Source organism: Scyliorhinus torazame, chromosome 5 (genome assembly GCF_047496885.1).
Source record: "Scyliorhinus torazame isolate Kashiwa2021f chromosome 5, sScyTor2.1, whole genome shotgun sequence".
NCBI lineage: Eukaryota > Metazoa > Chordata > Chondrichthyes > Carcharhiniformes > Scyliorhinidae > Scyliorhinus > Scyliorhinus torazame.
Window position 1 is genome coordinate 77,350,006 of NC_092711.1, and position 14,664 is coordinate 77,364,669.

Genomic DNA, 14,664 nt, shown 5'->3' on the forward strand with positions numbered 1-14,664 from the left:
ACTTAACTGCCCCCTGAAATGGCCAAGAAAGCCAATAGTTCAAGGACAGTTAGGGATGATCTTTTCAGCGGCACGCGCATCGAATTAAAGAACAAAGGGGCAGTAAATATTTACTCTGTATCTAACACCTGCTGCAACGATCTTTGGGGCATTAGACAGGATGGTGTAAAGGAAACCTTCCTCCTTCATATACTGCCTGTAGCAAAGTCTCTGATGTTTAGAATTACCAGGCATGTGACTGTGACAGACAGTATGAGGAGCGTTCTCCTCGCTGTACATTCATTCTGTCTCTGGTTTTTAACCGTAACAAGGCAGAGGTGAAAGTGTCTTTACACGGATAGGCCGATGGGTGGCGCAGCGACTCTTTCACTGAGGGCCTTGAGTTCACACACATCCCACACAGTACTGGTGAGAAATATCTGTCTGGGAAAGGGGAGAAAACTGCATAATGGGGAAACGAAGCAGTGCCGATATACCTTAGAGAAAAGAGTTCAGCAAAGCCTTAGTTTTCTTCATTTTTCATTCAATATTTATTAAAATGTCAGAGAAATATTACAAAAAAGTTTAGTTTGAAGTTAACAGAGGGGAACATAACGATTGATGGTCACACTGAGAACAGAACACATGTCCTCTGAGCTGCTAAATGTATGTACAACTGTAACAGACACAAGAAAGAGAGAACAGGAGCGCAACATTAAGGAAAGGCAGCAGTCGTGAAGAAGGAACAAGATAAGTTACTTGTTTATATGTGACATGAAGAAAATTATTAGCCACAATTACATTACAACAATAATTTCCTTTTACATTTAAAAAACAGAAATACTATCCATAATTGTCTCAGTTTCAGATGCAGAATAATAAACTGAGAGAATTTTACTGTTAGAGTCACCAAGAGGAGATATTGTATTTCTGTCACACACAGATCATAATAAACAGCTGGGGAAAATCTACAGCATCCGAACGTCAACCGATCACTTGATCTGTAAAAGAAAAATCAAATAATGAAGCAGGTGTTTGTGATCTGGGACATTGATGTCAGAGTTTTTGATCGATCATTTAGAAACTTTTAAAACGGCTTCTGTCAGTTTGAATTGTGAGTGGATTGAATGTTCTCACCTTCACCAGAGTGACTGCAGCGCTGTAGGAAATGCTCAGGAAGAACAGGGTGATGAATGTGGAAGCGGTTGTCTGGATGTTCCCGTTATCATCCTCATAGTCTTCAGTCCAGGTGCGCTCTGTGGTGTCTACGAGGATACAGACGAATAAGTATAATTAGATTGTTTATTAATCCAGGGTATATTTTTAATGTTCTCGTTTCATTTTTTAAAGTTCATAATTGATTCACTGATATATTTTTCATTGCATATCTACTGTTGAGTTCATTACGCTCAGCAGTCGATCTCTGTAACTATCCAACAGTTGTTCTTCCTTTACATTCCACATACAGTCACTGTCCGAAAGGATGGCAACTTTTCTTCAGAATCAGTTAATTTTCGAATAAGTTCACACGATTTGTAGTTGGACATTTTTAGAACGAATATTAGAACAAAGAAAATTACAGCACACGAACAGGCCCATCGACCCTCCAAGCTTGTACCGACCATGCTGTCCGTATGAAATAAAACCGCTACACTTCTGGGGACCATATCCCTCTATTCCCGTCCTATTCATGTATTTGTCAAGGCGACCCTTCAAAGTCACTGTCGTATCTGCTTCCACTACATTCCCCGGCAGCAAGTTCCAGGCTCCCACCACCCTCTGTGTAAAATAACATGCCTTGCACATCTCCTTTAAACCTTGACTTTTCCCCAGGGTCGAGGGGTCAATTACTCGGAGGCATAGGTTTAAGGTGCGAGGGGGAAGCTTTAGAGCAGATGTATGAGAAGTTTTTTACACAGAGGGTAGTGGGTGCAAGGAACTCGTTGCCAGAGGAGGTGGTGGAAGCAGGGTCGATAGTAACGTTTAAGGGACATCTTGACAAATACATGAATAGGATGGGAATAGAGGGATTCGGATCCCAGAAGTGTAGAATAGTTCTGTTTAGTCGGGCAGCATGGTCGGCTTAGGCGTGGAGGGCCGAAGGGCCTGTTCCTGTGCTGTACTTTTCGCTGTTCTTTGTTCTTTGCCCCTCGCACCCTCCACCTATGCCCCACTAGTAATTTCCTCTTCCACCCTTGGAAAATGGTTCTGACTATCCACTCTGTCCATGCCCCTCATAATTCTGTAGGCTTCTATCAGGGCTCCCCTCAACCGCCGCCGTTCCATTGAGAACAAACCAAGTTTCTCTAACCTCTCCTCATAGCCAATGGCCTCAATAACCGGCAACATCTTGGTAAATATTTTATGTACCTCTCCAAAGCCTCCACATCCTTCTGGTAGTCTGGCGACCAGAATTCAACACTATATTCCAAGTGCGGCCTAACTAAGGTTCTATAAAGCTGCAACATGACTTGCCAATTTTTAAACTCACTGCCCAGGTTGATGAAGTCAAGAATACCGCATGCCTTCTTAACTACCTTCTCCATCTGCATTGCCACTTTCAGTGACCTGTGTACCTGTACACTCAGATACATCTGCCTATCAATACTCCTAAGGGTTCTGCCATTTGCTATGTATTCCCATCCCTACCAGACCTTCTAAAATGCATTACTTCACGTTTGCCCAGATCAAACTCATCTGCCATCTCTCCGCCCAAGTCTCCACCCATCTTATCCTGCTGTATCCTCTGATGGTCTTCATCACTATCCGCAATTCCCCCAACCTTTGCGTCTTCCACAAACTTACGAATCAAACCAGTTACATATTCCTCCAAATCATTTATACATATTACAAACAGAAAGGGTTCCAGCACTGATCCCTGCGGAACACCAATCGTCACAGTCATCCATTCAGAAACGCACCCTTCCACTGCTACCCTCTGTCCTCTATGACCGGGATAGTTCTGTATCCATCTTGCAAGCTCACATCTGATCCCGTACCATTTCACCTTCTGTCCCAGTCTGCCACGAGGGACCTTCAGAAAGGCCTTACTGACGTCCATGTAGACACCATCCACTGCCCTACCCTCATCAATCATCTTCGTCACTTCCTCGAAAAACTTGTTCAAGTTAATGAGACATGACCTGGCCTTCACAAAACCACATTGTCTCTCGCTAATACGTCCACATCTTTCCAAGTGGGAATAAATCCTGACTCGAAGAACCCACTCCTATAATTTCCCAACTACTGACGTAATGTTCAACGGCCTGTAATTGCTTGGATTCTCCTTGCTACCCTTCTTAAACAAAGGAGTACCACTGGCTATTCTCCAATCCTCTGGGTCCTCCCCTATAGCCAGCGAGGATACAAAGGTTTCTCTCAAGACCCCAACAATTTGCTCCCTTGTCTCTCTCGGTATTCTGGGGTATATCCCATCAGGCCCTGGGGACTTGTCTACCTTAATGGTTTTCACGACCCCCAATACCTCCTCCTTTTTGATTTCAACATGCCCCAAACTATCTACACACTCCTCCGAGACTCATCATCCACCAAGTCCTTCTCTTTGATGAATACTGACGTAAAGTATTCATTTAATACCTCGTCCATTTCCTCTCGTCCCACGCATAGATTCCCTCCCCTGTCCTTGAGGATTGGATTAAATTGAATTGGTTTATTGTCACGTGTACCGAGGTACAGTGAAAGTATTATTCTCCGTGCAGTTCAAACAGATCATTCCGTGCAAGAAAAGAAAATACATAATAGGGCAAACATAAAATACACATTGCAAATACATAGACACAGGCATCGGGTGAAGATGTGTGAAGAGATCAGACCAGTCCATCAGTCCACAAGAGGGTCGTTTAGGAGTCTGGTAACAGCGGGGAAGAAGCTGTTTTTGAGTCTGTTCGTGCGTGTTCTCAGACTTTTGTATCTCCTGCCCGATGGAGTAAGTTGGAAACGGCAGTTAGCCGGGTGGTAGGGGATCTTTGATTGTGCTGCCCGCTTTCCCAAGGCAGTGGGAGGTGTCGACAGGGTCAATGGATGGGAAGTGGGTTCGTGTGATGGACTGGGCGGTATTCACGACTCTGAGTGGGCCAATCGTCTCCCTGGCTACCATCCTGCTGTTTATAAACGTATACAAAGCCTTGGGATTTTCCTTAATCCTGCTGGCCAATGACTTTTCGTGTCCCTTTATATTGAGGGAGGTTCAGTGAGTTACTTATCTGTAAACTGTGAATGGTGTTTGTTTGAGAGTTTGGATGTGTGTACCCATTTTGTTTGTTTACTTCTGAAGGAAACACTTGGCCCGTCATTGACTTCGATCGGTTTCTCAGCAAGAATATTGTTTCATTGTGTTTGTCGGAACATTATGTAACAGGGACAATTGTTGTAGGGAATGTGCAGTAAATCGTAGGCTTGAATTATACTTTGATCAATTGCTTGATGTTTGTATGTCGTCTTTAACATTTGTGTTTGTGTGGATGTGGACCTCGTGTTTTGCTTTACTCTTCTTTTGTGTGTCTATTTGGCTGTATTAGTGTCATTGTATGTTTTCATATGCCAATGTGTATTGATCTGAGTATTATGTGTCAGCGCCTGTGTGTATGCTGTATTAATGGGGCTGGTTTAGCTCAGCTTGCTGGACAACAGGTTTATGATACAGAGCGATGCTGACAGCTCACGTTCAGTTCCCGTACTGAGGTTATTTATGAAGACTCGACCCTCGCCTGGGATATGGCGATTCTCGGGTTAAATCACCACCGGTCACCTCTCCCTGTCAAAGGGTAAAGCAACCTATGGTCATCTATGACGTTACTTGCTTTGTTTACCTTCTGTCAATGTGTATGTATAAGTGTGTTTGTGTGTTGAAGTCTATGTTTATATATTTATGTTTATGATTTCATGCCGACTAATATATGTGTTAATACGTCTTTTTGCGTTCCATATGCATGTCAGTATCTTAATATTTGCGTTTGCACAAGGGCGTTTGTGTATGTTTGTTAATGTGTGTATTTATGCGTTGATGGTTGTTATTAACTATCTATTTGTGTTTATTGATGTCTCCATGTGTACTAATGTGTGTGTGTTAGCATGCACACGAGTGTGATAATGTTTGTGTTTACTTGTGCATCTGCGAATGTGTTACTGTATGTTTACCCACGCGTTTGTGTGTCCATGTGCGGTTTGCTAATATGCGTCTTTATGCATCCATAAGTGTGCTAATACGGATGATTGTGTATGTCTTCATGCCTAGATTACTGCCATCTTGAAAGTGTGCTGATGAACATGTTATTGGTTATATTTGTGGTACATGTCCTTGTGTCAGTCTACTTGTCTGGTTTAATATTTTTCTGTTTGCATCTTTGTGTATCTGTGTGGACATGAGCGTGTATGTGAGTGTTTGTGTATACTTCTGTGCCTACTTGTGTGTGTATTTGTGCGTGTTTGCGTGTGTTTTCGTTTGTGTGACCGTTTGTGCATTTTTGTGTGTGTTTGCGTTTGTTTTTTGTCAATATATTCGTGTTTCGATGTGCCTGACTGCGCGTTTATGCATGTGTTTCTATGTGTGTTTATTTGTGTCCGTTTGTGGGTGTATGTACGTGCATGTATGTGTCGTGTTTGTGTCTGCTTATCTGTGTGTCTGTGCATTTATATCAGCTATCTGTAGCTTTGTTAGTTGTGGATATGTTTGCTCGCGAGCAATGTTTCACCGGGTGCAATAAACGAGTCTGACCCAGGCTGTGCGAATTATGGAGAATATGTTGAACTTTCTGTGGATAAATGTATTTTCTGTGAGATGCAAGGTAACATCCGGTGACCGAATGTAAAAATACAAGGAGATGCCTCAAGGGAGAACAGTGAAAACCCAGAGAGAATCAATCACCAGTCTGGATTTGGATTATGGGGAACCAGTCCTCCCATACGGACAAGAGGAACAAGAGTGATAAAAACATAAAATAATGTTGCATAAATGGATACTTCAGGTACATCTTGAGCACGATGGTCTTTTAAAATATTCAGCCAGTAATCTACATACCGATTTGTAATGTCAATAACTGAGACCTTAGAGTAGAGACCCAGCCCCTCCCAAACTCCCTGCTTGGGGAGTGGGAGGATAGTGAGTGAATAGTCTCCCCCTCTCTGGTCAGCTCAGAAAATTCCCTTTGTGTTCTCCCTGCTGTGGAGACACAGAAGGATCACTAACGAACTTCCTCCTCTTTTTGTAGAGAAAATGATGGTAAAATATAATCTTTTAATATTTCTTAGTACCATAAGTAGGCTTACATTAACACTGCTGTGAAGTTATGGTGAAAACTGCCCAGTCACCACACTCCGACGCTTATTCGGGTACACAGAGGGAGAATTCAGAATGTCCAATTCACCTACCAAGCACGTCTTTCTGGATATTATGGGAGGAAAACAGAGCACCCAGAGGAAACCGACGCAGACACGGGGAGAACGTGCTGACTCTGCACAGACAGACCCAAGCCGGGAATCGACACCGCGTCCCTGGCGCTGTGAAGAAACAGTGCTAACCATTGAACTACCGTGCCGCCTATACGTTAACTGATGCCGCTGACCCCCGCTTTGGTTTGGCGGATGACAGGAAGATTGGCGGAGTTGCTGATAGTGCCTAGGATCGTCAGAGGATACAACAGAATATAGCTAGATTGGAAACTTGGGAACAGAAATGGAAGATGGAGTTTAATCCGGACAAAAGCGAGGTGATGCATTTTGGAGGATCAAATCTAGGTATCAACTATACTGTAAATGGCAGAACTCTTATGAACATGAACATACAGATGTATCTGGGCGTGCATATCCACAGTTACCTAAAAGTGGCAACACAGGTGGGCAAGGTGATTAAGAATGCATATGGCACGCTTGTCTTCATCAGCAGGGGCGTTGAGTACAGGAGTTGGGAAGCCATGTTGCAGCTGCATTGCCTGCACCTCTGGGCACTGCATTATCAGAAGGACATGGAAGCGTTGGAGAGAGTGCAAAGAAGGTTCACCAGGATGTTGCCTGATCTCGAGGTTGTTGGCTGTGAGGGGAGGGAGGTTGAAAAAAATAGGATTGTTTTCACTGGAAAAACGTAGGCTGATGGGAAATATAGAATTTACAGTGCAGAAAGAGGCCATTCGGCCCATAGAGTCTGCACCAGTATCGAGTCTGCACCGGACTTTGGAAAGAGCACCCTACTCAAGGCCACAACTCCGCCCTATCCCCGTAACCCAATAGCCCCAGCTAACCTTTTTGGACACTAACGTCAATTTAGAATGGGCAATCCACCTAACCCGCACATCCTTGGACTCTGGGAGGAACACGGAGCACCCGGGGGGAACCCACGCAGATTCGGGGAGAACGTCCACACTCGGCACAGACAGTGACCCAAGCCGGTAATCGGACCTGGGACCCTGGAGCTGTGAAGCAACAGTGCTAACCACTGTGCCATCATGCCGGCCTTAGGAAGACCTGATAGAGGTTCACAAAGTTATGAGAGGCAGAGAAAGGGTGGATAGTCAGAGGCTTTTTCCAACAGTGGAAGTGTCAATTACAGGAGGGCACAGGTTCAAGGTGAGAGGGGGAATATTCAAGAGAGATGTGCAGGGTAAGATTTTCACACAGAGAGTGGCGGGTGCCTGGAACGCGCTGCCAGAGGATGTCGTGGAAGCAGACACAATAGCAACATTTAAGAGTCATCTGGATGGGTTCATGAACATGGAGGAAACAGAGAGATACGGACCGAGAAAAAGCAGAACGTTTTTTTTTTGTTCGGGCATCATGATCGGCGGAGAGGCGAAGGATCTATTCCTTTGTTCTTTGTAAGCGGGGTTACAGTGGGTTAACTAATTCCCCTCCCCTCTCTTTGATGTGGAAGCGGGATACAGTGGATTAACTAATGCCCCTTTCTCTCTCATTGTTGGGGAAGTGCGGTACCGTGGGTTAACTAATTCCCCTCCCCGCTCTTTGTTGGGGATGTGGGGGTGCAGTGGATTAACTAATGCCTCTGTCCCTCTTTTTGTTGGGGAAGTGGGTACAGTGGATTAACTAATACCCCTCTCCTTCACTTTGTTGGTGAAGTGGGGGTATAGTGGATTAACAATTTCACTTTCCCCTCTCTTTGACTGGGGATTGTTGGTCCATGTTTCTGTGTAAAACTCATTCATCACAGGATTCAGCAAAATATCTTCATTGACTTTTCTCCCGCTGAGGAGAAATCGGACAATTCCCCATTTCAGGCAAACAAACCCATCACATTTAGATCTCGGTGTTCCTGCTTCTCCCATTGTCCATCTCTTTAAAATTAATGTCAGATTTAAGTTGCTGTATCACACCCACTGGGAACTGGATTGAGGGTCACTCAATCCAGTTCCCAGTGGGTGTGATACAGCAACTTAAATCTGACATTAATTTTAAAGAGATGGACAATGGGAGAAGCAGGAACACCGAGATGTAAATGTGATGGGTTTGTTTGCCTGAAATGGGGAATTGTCCGATTTCTCCTCAGCGGGAGAAAAGTCAATGAAGATATTTTGCTGAATCCTGTGATGAATGAGTTTTACTCTGTCTCTAACCCAGGGTGTTTCTGAGCTGTGAGCACAGGTTGTATCAGACTTGGGGCCGAGACCTGTAGAAAGCCGGGTATCATTGAACAGATCTGACATCAGCAAAGTGGAAGCACCATTAATTAAGCGGCTGTGTATTTAAATCACAATTGGAGGAAAAAACTTTATTATTTTTATTTTAGTTCGAAATACAATAGATAGATTCTCATTGACATGAATTAACGGTGTCCATCAGAGCGAGGGAAATGTTCACAAAACTGGGTTTACCGCTGGATTTATCAACCGTTCTGTTGATGATCTTCAAGGGGATGGCTTCATGTCCCACCACACAGGAGTAAGAAGCGCCGCTGGCCCACTCCTCCGCTGCAATGGATAACAGGCTGTACATGAAGAAGGAGCTATTGCCGTTCTCCGCCATCACCTCGGTGTTCTTGTAGTTCCCGGGATTCACCGGCTTGTCATTGACGGTCCACTTGACGAAAATCTCTCTGGGGGAGAAACCTCTCACTAAGCAGCTGAGGGAGACGAATCTTTGAGCTTCAGCCGAGGGCAGGAGGACAGAGACAGACGGTTCCCGCGGATTGGGATCTGCACAAAATGTACAATAAATGTCAATAAAACGGAGAATTCCGGAAACAATTGAACTGCTTATGTGAGAGAAATGTGTTTTGCGTTGGATTTTAAAGGTTTTCATTTTCCACTTTGGGATCTGTCCGGTTTCCCAGCTCGGAGCTGAGGTGGACACAAGCATTTTCCCTGAGAATTTACGGATGTTGGATTCGAAAGTTTCAGAAAGTGTACCGCAGGGAAATAGGCCATTCGGCCCAACTGTTCTGTGCTGGTGTATAAGCTCCACACCAGGCTTCTCCTAACTGACGCCAGAGGAGTGGAAAACTGCCAGTGTAATACACTTATTCAAAATGGAGGGAGTTAAAAACAGGTAAGTATAGGCCAGTGGCCTTAGTAGCTGAGCATGTAGACATACAGAATATAATTATGTAGAGTCAGCACGGCTTTGTGAAAGATAAATCATGCCTGACAAATGTATTGCAATTCTTTGAGATGAAAACGAGCAGGCCAGAGAAAGGGGAGCCAGTAAAGTAATATACATAAATTTCAAAACTGTGTTTAATAAGTGAATGCACTAGTGCCATGTCTGCAGATGCAGAAATAGGTAGAAAGACAAGTGGTGAGGTGACACAAAATCTACAGAGGGCCTTCGTCAGTCAGGGCATTGAGTATAGAAGTTGGGAATTTATGTTGCAGTTGCACAGGACATTGGTGAGGCCGCAGCTGGAGTATTGTGTTCAGCTTTAGTCGTCGTACGAGAGGAAAGATGTTATTAAACTGGAGAGGGTGCAGAGAGATTTACAAGGATGTTGCCAGGACTCAAGGGACTGAGTTATGGGAAGAGATTGGACAGGCGAGGACTTTTTCTTTTGAGCGTAGGAGACGAGGGGGTGATCTTACAGAGGTGCATAATATCATAAGAGGTATGGATAGGGTGAATGCACTCAGTGTTATTCCCAGGGTTGGGGAATCGATAACTAGAGGGCATAAGTTTAAGTTAAGAAGGGAAAGAATTAATGGAACCTGATGAGCAACTTTCTTTACACAGAGGATGGTACGTATGTGGAATGAGCTGCCGGAGAAAGTGGTTGAGGCAGGAACATTGACAACTTTTAAAAGGCATTTGGACAGATACATGGATAGGAAACGTTTAGTTGGATATGGGCCAAATGCAGGGAGATTGGGTTAGCTTAGATGGGCTTTTTGGTTGGCATGGACCAGTATGGGCCGAAGGGCCTGTCTCCATGCCGTCAATTCTATGATTTGTACAGGACAGATACAGCTAACGTTACTGAGCAAAAACTTGCCAGATGGAACATAATGCAGGGAAATGTGAGGTTAGACACTTCAGTAGGAGGAAGAACATAACGGAATAGTATTTAGATGGAGAAAGACTGTAGAAAACTGAAGTGACAAAGGATTTGGGGGTCCTCGTGCAGAAATCACAAAAAGCAATTCTGCAGGTATTAGGGAAGACAAGTATATGTTGATCTTTATTTCAAAGGGAATATAATATATAAAATGGGGGATTTATGCTAAAACAATACAAGGCCCTAGTTAGATTACACCCGTTATACTTTGAATAGTTTGAGTGCTCTTATCTAAGGATGACATTTTGGTTTTGAGGCCAGTCCAGAGAAGGACCACGAGGTTGCTCGCGAGTATAGAGGGATTTTCTTATGAGGAGAGGTTGGCTTGTACTTATTGGAGTTCAGAAGAATGAAGGCGACCTAATTGAGACATGAAACATTCTCAGGGAGCTTCGTAGGATAGAAGCTGAGAGGTTGTTTTCCCTTCTGGGAGCGTCGAGGACCAGAGTGAATGATCGCAAAGTTAATGTTCGCCCCCCTAAGACAGAGATTAGCAGGAATTTGCTCTCTCAGAGGGTAGTGAACATGTGAAATTATTTAACGCAGGGGGCTGTAGATTCTGGGTTGCTCAGTATGTTCAAAGTTGAGAGAGACATATTTGAAATCACGAAGGGCGTCAAAAGATATGGGGATGAGGCAGGAAGAGGAGTTGCAGATTATCTCATCAGGCAAGTCGTGATCTCACTGAAGACTGGACAGGTTTTGATGGGCCCAATAGCTTACATCTGCACGTAAGTCGTATGGCAATTGGTCTCGCTCCATCTATCCCAATATCACTGCTTTTAGTTCATTGTTCATTCATCTGCATATCAATTTCCCCCTTAAACTGTAAAGGCCCAGAGTATGTAGTTAATCGAATTACCAATCAGAATGGACCATAAATACACTGAATGCTAACTACAGACCGCTGCACTGACACTAGAAATAGACACAATGGCTCACTTATTGCTTCAATCTCACCACTCACCTATTTTTTTGTGAATTGAAATTCTTAAAGGAGTTGGCAGGTCCCGATGGCTCGCCACACAGTCAAACACAGCCCCACTCAGCCAGGCTTGTGTCGAAATGTTTAATTTGCTGACCACGCTCTCAGTATCTTCCCCAGGCTGGTCAGCAATCTCTGATTTCAGCGGCTTCTTTGCTTCACTCCAGGACACACTGACTCCATAAGGAGCATTCAAAATGACGCAGGTTAAGGTTACAGTCACCTCCAGTAAGACCTGTTCTATTGGTGGTGGCAGTATTGTTACTGAGGCATCGGTGCAAACGGAAGGGTCTGTGAATGAAAACATGAAAATCAACCGAAGTTTCATCTTCAAAATAAGGGCAGCAGTATTCCTCTTTCAGTCACTCATTGGGAATAGATCAACTTTGAAATATTAGCCTGTAATGCTCGCCTTTAATCTACCTCACACAGTGGAAAACCAGCTTGGTTTGTGAAAACTATTCTCATTGTGAAATACAGTTAGTCCCGATATCATTCTAATGAATCAGCATTGCAGCATTCCCAATACAAATATTCCATTCCTGATCTCAGGAACGCAGTACTGAACACTGATTTCTAAATAGGTTGGATGGACGGTTCAACGCTTTATCTACGGAGCTGTTATCAGTAAAGGGCCACTGCCTCTCAAACATAATCAGCTGCCTCAGGATAAAGCTGATATCAAGGCCACCTCACTATTAAATTACTTCACATTAGTGAGATGCATTTATTTCTGTACTGGTAAAATGCTAAATGGTGAGCAACCGTGTGCACCTCTTACATCAGAATGAAACACAAACTGCATGGCAATAAATTAGAAGTTTTTCTGTGTTTTGTAACTGCAGTAAATCCTGATTTGGATTAACATTGCTGATCTGGAAGAAGAAAATTAAAGCATGCTGCCAAGTTTGCAGATGATACAAAGATCTGTAGAGGGGCAGGTAGTAGTGAGGAAGCAAGGGGGCTGCAGAAGGATTTGGAGAAGCTAGGAGAGTGGGCAGTAAAGTGGCAAATGAAATACAATGTGGAAAAGTGTCAGGTTATGCACTTTGGGAGGAGGAATTTAGGCATAAACTATTTTCTAAATGGGGAAATGCTTAGGAAATCAGAAGCACATAGGGACTTCGGAGTCCTTGTTCACGATTCTCTTAAGGTTGAAATGCAGGTTCAATCGGCAGTTAAGAAGGCAAATGCAATGTTAGCATTCATGTCAAGAGGGCCAGAATACAAGACCAGGAATGTACTTCTAAGGCTGTATAAGGCTCTGGTCAGTTTGGAGTATTGTGAGCAGGTTTGGGCCCCGTACCTAAGGAAGGATGTGCTGGCCTTGGAAAGGGTCCAGAAGAGGTTCACAAGAACGACCCCTGGAATGAAGAACTTGTCCTATGAGAAACCGCTGAGGACTCTGGGCCTGTACTCGTTGGAGTTTAGAAGGATGAGGGGGAATCTTATTGAAGCTTAGAGGATACTGCGATGCGTGGATATAGTGGACGTGGAGAGGATGTTTCCAGTTGTTGGCAAAACTAGAACCAGAGGACACCATCTCAGACTAAAGGGACGATCCATTAAAACAGATAGGAGGAATTTCTTCAGCCAGAGGCTGGTGAATCTATGGAACTCTTTGCCGCAGAAGGCTGTGGAGGCCAAACCACTGAGTGTCATTAAGACATGGATAGATAGATTCTTGATTAATATGGGATCAGGGTTTATGGAGAGAAGGCAGCACAATGGGAATGAAAAAACATCAGCCATGATTGAATAGCAGAGCAGACCTCAATGGGCCGAGTGGGCTAATTCTGCTCCTATGTCTTATGGTCTTATTGTATTATGGTCTAACATCAGAGTGCAGGATGATTTACAGTTTCCTCTGTTTGTGTCACTTACCAGACGCGGTGAGGTTTCGACTTTGGGTGACCTTTTGATGAGTGACCTGGCAGGTATAGACTGCTTTGCTGAACCATTCCCTGGCGGAGGTGGTCAGCCGACTGCTCACCGAGAAGTTCCCGTTCACTTCACAGGCGGGAGATGTGACAATTCCTGAACCCATGGGTTGTCCATTCTTCAGCCACTTCACCGTCATTGACTTTGGCTGGAAATCGTTGATTGAACAGACCATGGTTGCAAATTCCTGTCTTCTGATTTCTTCACTGGAACTCACGGTGAGGAGAACATTTGGAGTGTAAATTCTGGGACCTTCAAGAAACACAATTAGATATTTCTTGCAGAACAAATGGATAAACAAAATGAGCTCATATGCTTTAAAATTGTGGTCAATAGACACGAAGCTGGATTTCCCAGGGATCAGGAATATGAAGAGTATTAAAATGGGTTATATCCAATATCCTATACATGATTATCACAGATTTTCTATTTCTCACAGGTTCCACAACACTTACATGTAATTCCAATGCTCTTGTCTGAGCCGCTGTGTCGAACTTCACAGCTGATTTTGTTGCATCCCCCCTCTGACTCGGCGATGGTTAACTGGCTGCTCAGGGTGTAGGTTCCCTTCTTGTTTCTCACTGACCGGTATTTCATAACTCCAGTGGTGATCGGCTGCCCATCTTTCTTCCAGGTAAGGCTGGAGATTTCTGGGGAGTAGTCCATTGCCAAGCAGCCGTAGGTCACGGAGCCGTCGGTGTTGTGATGCTGACAGGAGGTGACTAGGCTATATAAATTGGACGCAGACGGTGTCGCTGGGAGAGAATGATCCATTCAACAAGTTAGAATCTGGTATTTGTGATTTGTAAGTAACCATATATTTCAAAGATGAGTAGAACTATGAGCTTATCCCAGCATTTTCCCATTAAATCCCACATCCACATTTAAGCTCGTATTAGTGCTATCGTTTGTCAATCACCAATATTTTTGTCTCTTTAGAAACTCACATCACTTTCTCAGTCTCTGTCACATGACAAAAATGTCATTTTGATGCCATCCGTCTGAATGGTGTAACTTTCATTGGATTGAATGAGAGGAGCAGAGGGGGTTTCCCATTATTTCAGCCACCATGTAAAATAAAATGTAAATATCGCCATAGTCCGGGAGACTGCTCTCTCCTTTTGAGAGCTGACTGGTGGTGATTTAACCGGAGAATCACCACACCTCAGGCGAGGGGTAAGGTTGAGAATGGGGGTCTTTATGAATAACCTCAGCCGGTACAGCAATTGAACTCGCGCTATTGGTATAG

The 14,664-nt window shown here is 44.0% G+C and overlaps 1 gene segment (V, D, J or C); it reads right to left on the bottom strand.

Annotated features, from left to right (window-relative positions):
• Positions 1-884: 884 nt before the first annotated feature.
• On the bottom strand, positions 885-14,389 carry LOC140421410 (Ig heavy chain C region-like). The segment is given in 6 exon segments: positions 885-980; positions 1,117-1,244; positions 8,817-9,137; positions 11,457-11,765; positions 13,359-13,667; positions 13,871-14,389. Coding segments are annotated over 6 exon segments (1,395 nt in total).
• Positions 14,390-14,664: the final 275 nt, after the last annotated feature.